The 15,346-nt window shown below is 40.2% G+C and overlaps 1 protein-coding gene across 1 annotated transcript in view; it reads left to right on the top strand.

The window, feature by feature from the left end:
- The window catches only part of LOC126253518 (odorant receptor 43a-like), a 34,724-nt gene extending 19,645 nt beyond the window's left edge, over positions 1–15,079 (top strand). The window contains exon 3 of the mRNA XM_049954893.1: positions 14,963–15,079. Within this exon, the coding sequence (XP_049810850.1) occupies positions 14,963–15,022 (60 nt within the window). The 3' untranslated portion in view covers positions 15,023–15,079. The remainder of the gene's footprint in view (positions 1–14,962) is intronic.
- The last annotated feature ends 267 nt before the right edge of the window (positions 15,080–15,346 follow it).

Below are 15,346 nucleotides of genomic sequence, written 5' to 3'. Positions count from 1 at the left end.
CATCCCACACCACCCTCCCAACCACTGTGACAACATTTATTAGTGCAAGCACCCCAATTTTTGCTCATTGCATCTCGCAGGGTGGGAGGTTGCTGGTTCTTGGCATCCTGACATCAGTGGTGTCAGCTGGTTGAGAGATATACACAGGTTTTGTGGTGTCGTCCCAAGTGTTGCTGGTTCAATACAGGACTGGCTGCACTGGAAATGAGTGGAAACGGAGATCCCACCACTCTACTGCAGACAACACTGGGGATCATTCCACTGTCATCCCGAATTTACTACTGTGAGAGATCTGATTCCATGGCAAAGGGCGATGTTGAGGTGGCAGTCACATGGCCTGTTGACCAAGCTGAAGACCGTTTTGCTTCAAAGGTATAGTGTGTCACCAGGGGCAGGGGTGGAAATGGTGATGATGGCATGAGAAGCCATATCCGTTATGGGCAAAGGTATTGCAGGTATTTCTCTCTTTGGTGGTCGCTTGGGTCCATTTAGGTTGTTGGCCATGTCTTTGGGACCACACTTAAGTACTGGTAGCGTACCGAGAATGAAGTCGCTTTCTAATACGAAATGCTGGCTGCGGCATGTTCTTGTCGTTACTTGTGTTACTATGTAAATGTCCACAAAAATTTCTCGCCTTCCATCCCCACGTCATGCTTCATCGGTGATCCATTCCATTGGGATCTGCATTACGGGGGTACTGTTCGGGTGAGCAGTTCTCAGCCTAAGGTAGATGAAGGCGGTGCAGAACAGAGTTACAGCCAGCATCATATTGCATATGGTGACATTGAAGGTCACAACCGAAAGACACTGTTTTTCTCTATATTGCTGCACACACCAGAGTATCTGATCCGCTGAAATATGCTCTTCTCGCGTCGCTGTGAACGTGTTGAAAGATAGAATCAGGTCTGGTCTCAATACATTACTGCGGTAGGTCCAATTTTGTATCGGGAGCACACCTAGTGATTTGTCTGACCAGTACAATTGCGGCTGCATTATGTTCAATTTGGTAATTCCTACAACAGCGGCTGACAGGTGAAATATTGGTTCTGTTATGTCACGTACCATCCCATTAATTAATAGCCCATTGTTCTGCAGTTCCAATTGCTTTGTGCCTGCAAGGCTCCCGACCTCCTAGCAATTTGCCACCAGCACTGTGGTGTACGCAGAGATGATCTAGTGTAGCGCTGTTTGTTGGAAATGTGGTTAAGGCTTCAGTATGCGACACAGACAACGCTGGTCATCAGTTTTGCCAAAAAATAACTGAACCTCGCACATGGCTGTGCAAGCCTGGATTACTCGGTTTGGCCGTATAGTAATCCTTTCCCTCTGACAGTGCTGGAGTTCTTTCGCTGTTATTACCATGTGCCTCCAATACGCTGTTGGCTAACTAGCCCCATGACTTTTACCCTTGTGTCCAACGCATCCACTCAAGTTTGTATGATTCCTAGATTTCGATTCATGCTACCAACTCAAGACTTTACCTTCTCCGTTACCTCAGTGGTCAATGTTCATAACGTGCATGTATTATTCAACACCTCCTGTCTCAAACTGGTCAGTTGCATGGTAAACCACTCAACCACTGCCTTGTTGCCTCGTGCCATCTCCCTCACACTTCCCAAGATTGTATTTGGAACTGCAGATGACATTGACATCAGGGAGCTAAGTGGGGTTTTCAGTAATCTCCCCTGCATCTAACCAACACCTTTTGCATCGTCAAAAGGTATGCAGCACCATGTCTGTTGCTTGCTAGATTTTCCGCCATAGTTGTTTATAGGACCTATGTGATTTCTCATTCTCCACGCACTTCCCTGAGTATCCCTTTGCTCCTCGTCATCTTGCTGTAACACTGAGAACCCATCCTCCAATCTCTTCCCATTGTTTTTAATCTGCCAGACATTAGAAGTTTAATTTTATTTAATAAAATTGCAGCCAAATAGCCATATACAGTTACTTTGCTTAACATTTGACATTTACATTTTTGCATATTCATTTATCGATTTCACTCTTTTACCGCACAGTTCTATGTGATATCGTTCACAGGCTTCGTTGCACAGTTCACATACACATGTTGCGGTTGGGTCGTGATAAGTTTTGTTTTTGCAGATTAGATGATGAAAGGCATGAATAAAAAGTCTAATTACGACATGTCGCTGTTCGAAGTTTGGTGCTGTCCATGAGCGGTTCGTCATTGCTTCGGTGCCATAAAACTCCGGCCATATTTTTTCTCGTTTGTCCTCCATGATCTTCAGTTGCTTTCTGGAAGCCCTGGTGTGTGGAATCATATATCGAAGTCTGATGTCTTCAATTAGGAATGTCTCTCTCGCTAGCAGGTACACTAGTCTAGATCTTGTTGTCTTTGAGAGACCTAGTGCTCTTTTTAGATAAGTCGATTTTACCTTTTCTGGTGGTTCTAGATTTTTTTTCTGTCAGGTGGTCCCATATAACCTCCATCCCATAGGCCAGGATTGGCAAGATTTTTGTGTTGAATAATTTCATGGCTGTTTCTAGACTGAGTAGGCCGATGTTTTTGATGTCCTGTATTGCTATTATTGCTTGGGCTGCGCGTTCTGTTGTATGTTTTGTGAAGCATTTGGCTGTTGGTTGCAGTCACTCCTAGGTATTTAAAGTCTGATGAGATTTTTATTTTTTGTCCTCTGATACTGATTTCCGCATTCTTGGGTGTTTTGCCTCCTTTTCTGAAAATTACCATTTCTGTCTTTGTTATGTTTATGTGCAGTTTGTGTTCACTGCACAATCTATTTTCTCAATGATTCTCTGCAGCTTCTGTATATCTGTTGATCCTACGGCTATGTCGTCAGCGTATGCATATACATACACATCTTCATTTTCTCCAATTCGGAGTACTTCTTCAGTGGCAAGAATGTACAGCAAAGGGCTCATTGGGTCACCCTGTAAGACTCCGTTCGATTGCAGAATGGGGTTCGAAAAAGAGAGGTTGTCTGATATTGTAATTAAGTTGTATTCGAGGATTGACTTGACTATTCTTGCCCATACGCTATCTTCTCCCATTGTGTTTCCCAGTTTTCGGACTATGAGCTGCCGGCCGAAGTGGCCGTGCGGTTAAAGGCGCTGCAGTCTGGAACCGCAAGACCGCTACGGTCGCAGGTTCGAATCCTGCCTCGGGCATGGATGTTTGTGATGTCCTTAGGTTAGTTAGGTTTAACTAGTTCTAAGTTCTAGGGGACTAATGACCTCAGCAGTTGAGTCCCATAGTGCTCAGAGCCACTTGGACTATGAGCTCTCTTTCCAATAGGTCAAAGGCTTTGGTAAAGTCTATGAACACTGTGTAGAACATTTGTTTCTTTTGTAGTGCATCATCGATGTTGTTTAGAAGAAGCCTGACTGCCGTAAGTGTTGATCTTCCAGATCTGAAACCCATTTGTCGTTCTGGGAGATGACTGTCCACAGAGGCTTGGATTTTTTGTGTTATTATCTTTGAAAACATCTTGAATTGAGTATTCTCCAGGGCTGTACCTCTGTATACCTCTGTACTTGTTTGGGTCCATTGGGTCTCCTCTACCTTTGTAGAGAACTTTTATTGTCGAGTGTCTCCATTGTGTCGGAATTCTTCCAAGTTCCAGGCATTTGGTAAACAGTTTGGTCCATATGTGTTGGAGGGCCTCTTTTGCATCTTTTACATGTTCATTATATATATTATCAGGTCCTGCTGCTTTCTTGTTGTTCAGTGCTTTCATTACTTCTTTCACGTCATCTTCATTTAGGGGTTCCCTTTTCCTTAGTTTGATATTGTTTCTCTTCCTTTAGGGGTGTTTTGAGTCCTCGTTTGTTCAGAATCTTACTGAAGTGGTCTTCCCATTCCTTCAGGTCTATATTTGGTGTACGAGCCATTTTTTTTGGTCTTGCTGCTATGTATGGGTCTTTCTCTGCTTCATCCGCTTCTCTTTTTGCCTCTCTTTCTATGTATTCTTTTTTCTTCTCTTCTATTAGTTTCTTGTAGATTCTTCTCTCTTCTGCGTACAGTTTGTGTGTTTCCTCGTCATGCTGGTTTCTTAGTCTGTGGAGGGTTCTTAGAACAGTGTTCCTTTTGCTGTAGCATTCAGCATCGAACCATCTTTTGGCCGTCCTTGTTTTGGGGATTGTTTGTATCACTGAATTTTTTAGGAGGTCTTCTATTTGGTCTGTTGCTTTTTCAAGGTCTCCTTCCTCTATGAAAGTTTCTATTTGTGTTAATTGTTCTTGCTTTTGTTTGTGTGATTTGGTGGGTCTTTCTTGCTGGCGGTGACGTGACGATATTTATTTTTATCTTCATTGGAATGTGCTTTCGTATAGGAGTAATGGAGTCATGCCATATTGGTTGAATACTTCCTTCTATGTCTCCTTGTTAATGCGATATCAATGGTGCTCTTCCCATTGTGGCGTATGTATGTAGGTATCTGTCTATCGTTAAGTAGGGTGAAACCATCTTCTTCTAGGGTTTCAACGACTAGTTTTGTTTTATAGTTTTCTGTGTCTATTCTGCAGTTGAGATCGCCTGCAATAATGGTGGGTTTGCTGTTGCATTGTTTGATGAGTGTGACTATTTCGTCAATTATTTCTACAGCATTTGTGTGCAGTTTAAAATAGGCTGCAATTATATTTATGTTTGCCGCTTCTATTAGCATACTATTTTCTTGTTTTATGATTTTTTTGGTGGGCGTCATCCAGGGTTTCAGTAGGATAGATATTCCTCCCATGGTTCGTCCTCTTTCTCCCTTCTTTGCCATTAGGTGATAATTATAGAAATCTTGATGTTGCCAGCTGTCTGTCAGGAAGGTTCTGTTAGAATTGCAAGATCCGAGTTTTGCAGAATGTCTGTTGGTGTTAGGTTAAGAGCACTTTTTACTCCCTCTGTATTCAACAAGACTGCTTTTATTTCTTGCTCTTCTGATTTTCTTCTTAGTTTAGTTGAGCTCTGCTCCCTCTTCCATTGATCGTCTTGGGAAACGAAATCGACGTACTTCTATGTTTTCTGGCCAGAATTCTGGTTCTTGTGTGATTTGTAGCTTTTCAAACGGGATGCCTACTTTGAAAGCTTTTTTGTCGCCCAGTGTGCGCAGTTCTTCACAGTCTAGTTGTCCCAGTATTCCGTTCTTGTTAAGGTATTTCACTACTGTAGCAGTTGTGGTGGTTCTCTTTAAGTTACCGATGTATAGCCATGCTGTTGTTTCTGCTGCTTGCATTTCTTCGTCTTTTTTGGTACCCATTATGGTTTTATAATTACTCTGGTTTCTTCTGTATCAGTTTAATCTCAACATCCATTGAAGGCTTGTTAAGAAGCACATGCTGCTGCCTAATAAAAGCATTTTCCAGTTCTTGATCTTACAGTGTTCCCATTCCACCTTTGATGAAGAGATGAAGCACTGCCACGATTAGGTTTCCCCTCCATCCTTAATTCTGGCGTGCAGCAATCTGGGGATAGGAAACTAAAATTACTCTTTCACACAATTTCAGAGAGATCTTCTGTCACCCCGCATACCTCTTACTCATATACTGATCAGAATCCCTAGACATAAACTATGCAAACTATGGTGCATAAAACTCATTCACTGCTCTCTTTCCACAACCTAAGAGGTTCAGATAATCCTTATGTTAACAACTTCCGTAATTACACTAAAACATAACACAAAATATACACAATATCACTCCGTATTTCCTCGGCCTTATCCAGTGTGGCATTTCCTGCACAGGATGCACAACATCTTTGCACTAACTCTTCTCCTTACTGCTTTCCTCCTTTTTATTTGCTGTGCATGTTGATTGTAGTGGCAGTGAATATGTAGTGCCATGAACTGGCCTTAAACGTCTGATGTAACTACCATCGTCCTACCTGGTAACTAAAACTTGATAGTGACATGATGTATCTGTCCCTTGATAGTCCTTGGTACCTTGTCACAAACGTTTTTGTTTTACGCTTACAGATATAAGGGCTTGACAACACCATACATTGCCCTACCGTATTCTGTGCTAATTTCCTAATGTCTTTCCCCACTACCTCTTGCAGTTTGAGGGCTTTGGTATTTGCTTTCTGCACATGCCTCCATACCTCGTTTAGTGGCTTGGCAAAATACGAACTGGCTTCCTATCCTTAAAAATTTTTGGTCTGATCACAGCAGATGGTGAAGGCATCTTTCTACCATGCACCACCTCAAAGGGGTATAGACCAGTGCCAGTGTGATCGTTCAGATTGTAAGCTGCCATAACAGTTGATATGTATGAATCCCACTCATTGTGGTAAAAGTTTGCATAGTACCTCATCGTTCTGCCAATAGTGCAATGCACATACACTGTTCCACCATTAGTTTGCGGGTGCAACAGTACAGTTCGTAATTTCCTAACATGTAGCAAATGACACCATTGTTTCATCAAGTCCAACATGAAATTTCTCCCTTGGCCCACGATTACTGTTTCAGATACACCAAACTTTTGCAGCCAGTTGTTTACCAGTTCAATATGTTCCCTTTCTTTTCTCAATTTACGTTATCTTTCTCTGAGGCTAATTAGCTCCAATATATATTAATAGTATGTAGTGTCCAGTTCAGATCGTCATCAGACTGACTGTCTTCCTTTCTCAACGTGGTGTGATCTTTGTGTCCTTACTCATAAACATAAGTATTAAATCTGAAATCTTGTAGTCTCACTTTAGAGTTTAATCCAAAGGGGCATAGGACTTTTTTATTAATATTTGCAGAAGCACTCATAGAAAAACTGCCATTCTGTATTTTGCAACGTCTTTCCTCACTTCGGTTACTTTACTGCTTTCCCAAATGACACGAATCGCCTCCGCCATTTTCACGCACATGGCTTAAGCTTTATTACTCGTAATTTTTAAAACCAGGATGGCGACAGTTGTAAAATACTCTGGCGTCTTCATACTTCTAAAATACATGCTTTGTAACACAGCTGCTCCAACACAATTTGTAGCAGTCGCATTGAGATGGAGGAAATAAACGAGGCCCCAATCGTTAGTGAATTCCAGAAAATGGTATTTAATCTTTTTCAAATATACTTCATTATACCATCATTTTTATTTGACGAGTAATAGTTCAGACTTTCATGTTTTTCTTACTATACAGAAGATAAGTGCTGAAGTGGCAATCGATTCGAAAAGAAAGGCTAGTATGTCAAGAACACGGAAATAAAAGAAAACCTAATGGTTGGTAAGTGTAGAATCATAGAGACTGATCCAAATCCCATAAGTTTAATTTGGTCAGTTTGATTGTGGTGATGGTAATAATGTTAACTACGTTTGTTGTGTGGAGTGCAATGAACTTTACTTGAATGGTAACGGGTCATCTGGAACTTCGTATACTTCGCGCTATTCATGTGTGTCTGACAAAACAGTGGCGTCTGTTGACCAGAAACGCTTTTCCAGATCTGCTCATGGAAAAATTACTGGTCCCGGCGGAGGTTCGAGTCCTCCCTCAGGCATGGGTGTGCGTATTTGTTCTTAGGATAATTTAGGTTAACTAGTGTGTAAGCTTAGGGACTGATGACCTTAGGATTTCACACACATTTGAACATTTTGAAAGTCTCAAGTAATTTTTGTAATTACTGACAAATGCGTGGCTATGTGTGCAAGAGATATGACATGTTATGACACTATTGGGAGTGAAGGATTTTTGGATTTGGCTCAGAGATTAGTCTACACTGCAGCGACTTACGGAGAAGTATCCAAAAAACCAATTTGCCTCACTCCAGAACTGCCTCACGACACATCACAGAATAAGCGAAAAACCTAAGAAAGAAGATAATGTCTGAAATAATTTATTACGTGAATGTTCGGCGACCACAGATATGTGGATATGTAGTGCAAGGAGAGATCATTACCTGACACGTACAGTTTCCTCTTTTTGTTAATGGTAGCTCAGATCATGCTTCTTGTTTACGACTCCGTTTCTAGACGAGCCTAAAACTGCAGAAGATATTAGAAAGGAATTGTTGAGATGATTTGGTATTCATTAGAATAATCTCAAAGATGACTAACGAAGGTGCCACCATTATCGCTGCTCTTCGTAGATAGGCTAAACAGTTCATGTCACATGCTGAACACAGTGCTAAGAAATGCGTTTAATATGCAGTATATGTCGTCAAATTGCCGGCAAAATCATTTTGTTCCGACTGCAATGAAGGAACTTTTGACATTTGCAAAACAGTAACCTAAAGAGAACGCTGGAGCAGTCTAACGAGAATCGCTGGAACACCCATTGACCAAGCTTGAATCGGTCATAAGGAAGTATTAGATATTGTGTGAAAAGCACTCTGAGAAATGAGAAACAGAGAAGAAAAGGAACTGACATGTTGATGGACGAACTGGTTTCTGTTCTGATGGTATGTATGCTGTCATGTTTTTGTATTAAACTGGTATACATTAGCACGTAAATTATTTCAGGAACTGTAAAGGAATGATTTTTCTTACATACCTTCAAGGAGGTCTCAAAAGAACTGGAAACAGAAAGGTCGCGTACACTGCACGTCCTGTTGCCAAGGAAGATGGCACTCCTGATGAACTTACTAGAGAACTTCAGGATGGAGAAGCCTCTTGAATAATAAGTATTGCGAATACGCCTCAAAATTTACGTAAAGGGAAAGGCACCATGAGCTAGCTACATTCCCGTGGAGTCTGGGTACAGTTTCGCCATCTGAAAATGTCTGAATCTTAGAGGCGTGGACTCATGGGAGAGGTAAAGCATACAGTTCACTAACTACTGCATCAACATCGAGCGACCAGTAACAAAAGGACGCTCTGTCGTACAGCGCCGTCCACCAAACAAAACTAAATTTGGCCACAGGAAATACGAATAACTCAGATATATTCTCACCTAAAGAATAGCCAAATATAGACTACGTGAAATGCGTGTCACCTGCCCAAGTAGAATCTGAGAGCAACTTTGGTGAAGTCCTGAAATGTCGGAAAATAATTCAAGAATTTTTAAGAACGGAACATTTGGTTTCGTTTTCAGTAGTACTCTTGCATTCTGCTGATTTGCCAAATGGTACATCAAAAGTCTTCGCTTTACAACCATGAACAAACATAAAGAATTTTGCTCTGTAGGCAGATGTTGACTACAATCTGACTCCCACAGATACGTTAGATAGGTACTTAAATCGGAATTGTATATGTAAATTCTCTGCAAGCCCATCTTTATACACTGTTATGGGACTTCGCCTGTTCAATACATTATGTTGAATCAAAATACCTTTCATTCATCTAAATTTCCAATTGTTATTTCATTTTACCAACCAGATACGACGATACATTACGCTGTCTTGAGGCCCCCTGACCGACGTCCAGGAAGATTCCCACCTCTGATCCAGGAAAAATGGGGGCCTGCACTCATTATCTTCAGACTCCAGTCACCGAATGCTGACCCCTATTTTGACTCTGCCGGAGGAGGAGGAGGAGGAGGAGGAGGAGGAGATTAATGTTCAACGTCCCGTCGACAACGAGTTCATTAGTGACTGAGCACAAGCTCGCATTAAGGAAGGACGGGGAAGGAAATCGGCAGTGCCCTTTCAAAGGAACCATCTCAGCATTTGCCTGAAGCGATTTAGGGAAATCACGGAAAACCTAAATCTCGATGGCCGGACGCGGTGTTTCAACCGTTATCCTCCCGAATGCGAGTCCAGTATGCTAGCAACTGCGCCACCTCACTCGGTCGCCACAGGTGGAAATCTTCCTACTGGTTGGTCATGGGGGTCTGAAAATGGCGTAAAGTAGTGCAGAAAATGGTTGCCAAAATAAAATAACAATAGAATATTTAGACAGCTGAAAGGTGTTTTATTCGACATTCTGTATTTTGGATTGTAAATTGGGCGAATATGTGGCCTTTTACTGCAATGAAAACAGAGAAATGTTTACAACTGTCCAAATGATCGCCCGAAATTTTGTGTTTACAGTCATCCGGCTTTGCATCGGACAAATTGTAGCTCTGCAGTTTTCATTCTAAGTGCACAACTGTCACTGTTTGGACCCAGACAATGTTGATGCTCTTCTCTTTCTTCATAGCAACTCGAATAACAGAGAGAATTTGTAAATTTTTTCACACCATGTTGTTTTTGTTAGATAGTCGATCATTATATCTGTTTCTGTTTGCCTTATAGCTTTCATTTATGCAAACTTTTCTCAAATTAGTGTTGTTTAATTACAGCCAAATAAACGAACTTGTTTCTTTGTGAAGCAGTGTTGCATTGTAGAAATTACGTTGGCAGTTTTATCGCACCCCAAGAGATCATGTTTTGTAGTACAGTGACAATCGTTTAAAATGAAAACGCATGATTTGAATAATCCGTTGGCGTGAAAAAGTGTTTGACATGACAATAATCCACTTCTTGGGAAAATGAGATGTTCAGTATCTAGTTTATGCAGTCGCCTCAACACTCAGAAGTTTTATTCCTATTTCCTATTCACTAAATTTAAACCATTGTAAGTAGCTTGTGGTTTTAGCGAGATATTTGGAGTAGATTATTGGGAAAGCCACAACCCAATGGTGAGATGAAATAGGTTGAGAGTTCTGATAACAATTGCAATACTAAGGGAATGAAAAACCAAAATGACTGAACTGCTTATCTTAATAGCCCCCATAAGTGGCACTGTTTTCAAGGAGCAACCAAAACTGTTTAGGGTTAGGAATAAAATGTTTTTATTGAATAAGAGTTTTTGTGGGTTATACCAGGCAGGAAAGGATTGGAATGGTTTTCTCCTCTGTGATGGTAAAGTTAGGTTTGAAATGGTGTGAAAAGAACCTTGTGTATTCCTCTCTGTCAACATGAACCCCAGTGATCAAATTATCAATGTTGTTATAACAGGCAAGAAATAGAGAATTTTAACATTCAAGAATACTTTGAAATCTCACATTAACATTAAAGAAATGGATGACGTGTTTATTCTAGGACATGAGGATAAACAGTCTCAAGGGCAGGTGAAATTAAACTGAAGTACCTACATTCCGCAGACTCTAATAGAATTTATAATGCATGACTGCAACGACCTAGCCACATGATGTAATGATAACCATTTTGGTGAAGATGAGAATGACAACCCATTTGGTCAGAAATTGTACCAAAAGCAGAGGGTTGTTTGTTGTATATCTACAGTGTACCCTGGCTGATACTGCCTTTATTGCAGGAAGATTGCGTCATTTGAATTCTAAACCATGTATTTCTCACTATGCCAGAGTAAAAAGGGTGTGGCTACCTGCAACAACTGAAGCCTTGTAAATGGTTGTAGGTGGTGTTGGCATCAATAGAATGGAGTACAAATCAGTTCAGGTGCTGGCATATACAGATGATATTTACATAGTTGCAACAACAAAGAGAGCAATAGATGAAGTCTTTACACATCTTAAATGAGCTGATAGAATGAGGAACATACAGATAAATGAAAGGAAAACTAAGTAACTACCCCTAACTTAGAGAGATTATTCTAATAAAACCCCATTCACAAAAATTACTTAAAGTTAGTTTGATGTGGTCGTAGTTCCACTTACCTTGGATCACAAGTAAACTGCAGGAACAATTTCAGTACTGAAATCCACAAATGAATATTTTCCACTAACAAGTGACCTCAGAAAACATCTAAAATCTAAGCTGCTGTTCAGGAAAACTAAATTTATGACGTGTAAATTTTTAGTGAGGCAGTTTGCTAATATATGGTCCCAAAACCTGGACAATAACAAAACTTGATGAAAAGCAGCGTGGATATTTGAAGGAAATATCCTATCATTGGAAGAAAATTCTGTATTGAGGAGCAGATTAAGCTAGGAATTGAGTAAACTGTGTAATTTACCAGACATTGTTAGTTGCATAGACATTAAAAGGCTCGAATGGGTAGGACATGTACTGAGAGCTAACAGCAGAATTATTAATAAGCTATTCAGTGCGGGGCCAGAAGGAACTGGGAGAAATTTAGTTGGAGGGATTCACCACTAAACAGGAAATAATGGAATAATCTTCTACAGAAGCACAATGTTCACAAAGAGCCACTGTACCAGAATGGTTGCTCCTGCCTGGTAATGTATAAGTTAGTTCATTCCACATCCATGAAAGCTCTTCTTCATGATGGGATGTACAGAACATGAGTTGTCGGTGAATGGAAGAAACTAATATTAGTATGTCAAGATGGGATTGATACCATCTCCTTCTGAATATGAGGCCAGTATGCTTGTCTCCAGTGTTCAGAAAGGGTTGCACCATTTCATTGCAGCTTATTCTGGGAGTCATAAGTTTTTCCAAGTTATAAAACATTTTCTTATGAACAATGTATTGAGAGTCAACTATGTGATTCGTGTGGTAAGCCTCACAGTTGTTATGCACATGGCACATTAAAGTTGGCAAAAGGATAGAAAATGTTACAGTAAATGGTGGTCCAGATATAACAGCATATAATTCCTCCATATAGTATATCAGTCGCATGTCATAACACTAAATTTTTGAATTGACATATTGTTGGACTGCGTAGTTGAGCTGATAACCTTCTCTCGTACAAAATTCTGTGGTTACAGGCATCAAATATGTAAGATATGTATCTTATGGCAGAGATGCTGAGCCGCAGATAGTCACAATAAAAAGACTGTCACAAATAAAGTTTTCAGCCTATAGTAGCATTTACATAAAAAAACCACAGGCAGTGCGGCTACAGTTGCCTAAGACTGCAGTAGTCATGTGTATGAGGTGTGTGTGTGTGTGGGGGGGGGGGGGGAGGTTATGAAGGTCTTATGGGCCAAAAGCTTTATTTGTTAGTATGGTGAGTAGCAAATTTGTTTTCTTGAACCACCTAAACTCACACCACCCTAACATTAAACTCATCATGGAATTGGAGACAGATGGACTACTCCCTTACATAGATGCACTAGTTAAAAGGAAGGGAAATGGTACCTTTAGTCATGGTGTGTACCACAAACCCACTCACACCGACTTGTACTTGCAAGCCAGCAGTTGCCACCACCCGGCACAGAAAAACGGCGTACTCAGAACACTGGTTCACTGGGCACAAACTCTGTCAGATCCGCAAAATTTGGTGACAGAGGCAGAACATTATCCATTTTTGTAGAACACAGATTGTAGCTCTTCTCGAGATTTTCAAAAGAAGCTGCACCCTTTTTTGCCACCAGAGGTTCCTGAAGAGATACAAGAGGAGATGGAATTTTCCTCAAACAAAGCTTGTTCCATCCACCTACCAAGATTGTCTCAGCTAGGGAGTGTGAAGGATGTCCTGCACCTACAGAAACTGGGCATTTACCATGTACCATGTGAATGTGGGATGGCATAAATTGGACAGATGACCAGGACTGTTGACGTGAGGTGCAAAGAGCGCCAAAGGCCCACCAGGCTGAGACAGGCGACCAAGCCAGTGATTGCCAAACATTGTTTGGAACTCAATCATTCTATGAAGTTTAATGAAGCCAAGATTTTAACACAAGCACCGAGTAGCAGCATCATCAGAGAATCTATTGAGATTAAGGTTGTGGAGAATCTCATTAACTGGGACACTGGTTTCCAGCTGAGCTCAGCTTGGAACCCAGCATTCGATCTTCTGAAGACATAACATAGGCAACATCCAGACCCCAAGGGACACAAGTATAAAGATGTAATTAGGTATAACAGTCCAGTACATGTAACAAAGGACATACATGAAATGGTACCTCAGGCAACAGACACAATATCTAAGGGTGTTCTTCCAAGTCTCAAGCAAAAATTTGAACAGGCTCTGCCTGAAATGACATTGCAGCTGCTCCTGGGGGACAAGAACTTTGGATGGAATGCTTGACATGGCACACTGCAGTAACAGAACGTCTCAATTCACAGGACGACTCAAATGATGACAGTCGGCAGATAAAACGTCTAGCACAGCTTGGACTCCATTCACAACTTACTTCAACTATATTGACAATAGATAAGAGCCACAAAGTATGCGTTCAGTGTCTGGAACAGCCACTGCCAGAAGAAAACTCTACAGCCATTGCTATTGGTCAGCACACACCACGGACAGAATGACGTGGCACGAACTGCAGAGGGAACGCCTAGCACATCGCAGGCATAAATACCGAACTCATTCCACACTGGAAGCAGTATCGAACAGCACCTGAAGAAGAAGAAGATTGCGAGTCACACACATGAAATACAGTTCAGGAAAGACGTGAATAACTGTCAGAAACCCAATTAATCAACATGACAACACCTTGCCGGGAAAGCCTGAAAACTTTCCTTTTCATAATGTTGTTACATTGCATCCTGGGTTTTTCATTGTTTGGGTAAGGTATTTATTAAATAACTTTGCAGTATTCATTGACACCATCTGCGACCAGTAATGATACCAAATTACAGGACTGATTACAGGAAGGACTGATTACAGGAATGAGTGCTTGAGAATATGGCTGGAACTTCAAAACTAGTTGAAAAGAATGAAATATCAGTAACTTAAAGTAGTTTTTGGAAATAAAAGTTCCACGGCTATACTTTGTTTTTATTTATCATCTATTGACCAATAAATAATAAAAATCTCCTATGAAAATCATGGGGAAAATCATTAAAGGATTTATTTATTTACTAAAACTGTTTCACAAAGTAACAGTTCCATTTTTGTTGTACATAACATTCTTATAAAGTATTTTAATATTTATAAAAATTGCTTACTTTATAGTTCATGTATATTTGTGATGGCTCAGGTGGTGAATTCAACAAATAATACTTATTTATGCCTACTAATGAGACACCCAGAGATCTATAACACATTTAGGTGATTGAAAGTACTAATAAAAAGTCTTCAAGCATTCCAGAAAGCTATAGTCACAAAATCACATGTAAACTTGTGAATGTTTTGCTAGGAAAAAACCATAATAAACATAATGGAATTAATGCTACTCATTATTTGTTAATTCTTAATATGTGTGGGCACTTAATAATTTCATATCGATGACTATCTTTTTTTTTTCTTTTTTTGCAGCTCCTGAATGGATCTTACACTTTATTCAACATGCTCTATCAGATTCAAGGGAATAAATGATGCTGACTGAATCTTGAGAACACAACTGACAGTATGACAACTCTTCAAGAATTGCGGAGATATTTTAAGATATTCACAGAATATATTTGCTTAATTTTTTTTTTCATATTAATCAGACTTGTGTCAGATTCTTGTATGAGAAACAATTTCCATCATAACTACTACTGACAGAACATGAAACTCGATCAAAAATGTTTTATGAACCACATATCATAATGCTTGAAATTTGCACTGCTGTTCCACTCAACAAATTGTGTGCCTATTAGTTAATTCCAAAATAAAATTGTATTTGAAAGGCTGAAAGTGTTCAGTTCTATCTATAAT

The sequence above is a fragment of the Schistocerca nitens genome, chromosome 4 (genome assembly GCF_023898315.1).
Source record: "Schistocerca nitens isolate TAMUIC-IGC-003100 chromosome 4, iqSchNite1.1, whole genome shotgun sequence".
Taxonomy (NCBI): Eukaryota; Metazoa; Arthropoda; class Insecta; order Orthoptera; family Acrididae; genus Schistocerca; species Schistocerca nitens.
This window is presented reverse-complemented; position numbering and strand designations above follow the sequence as displayed.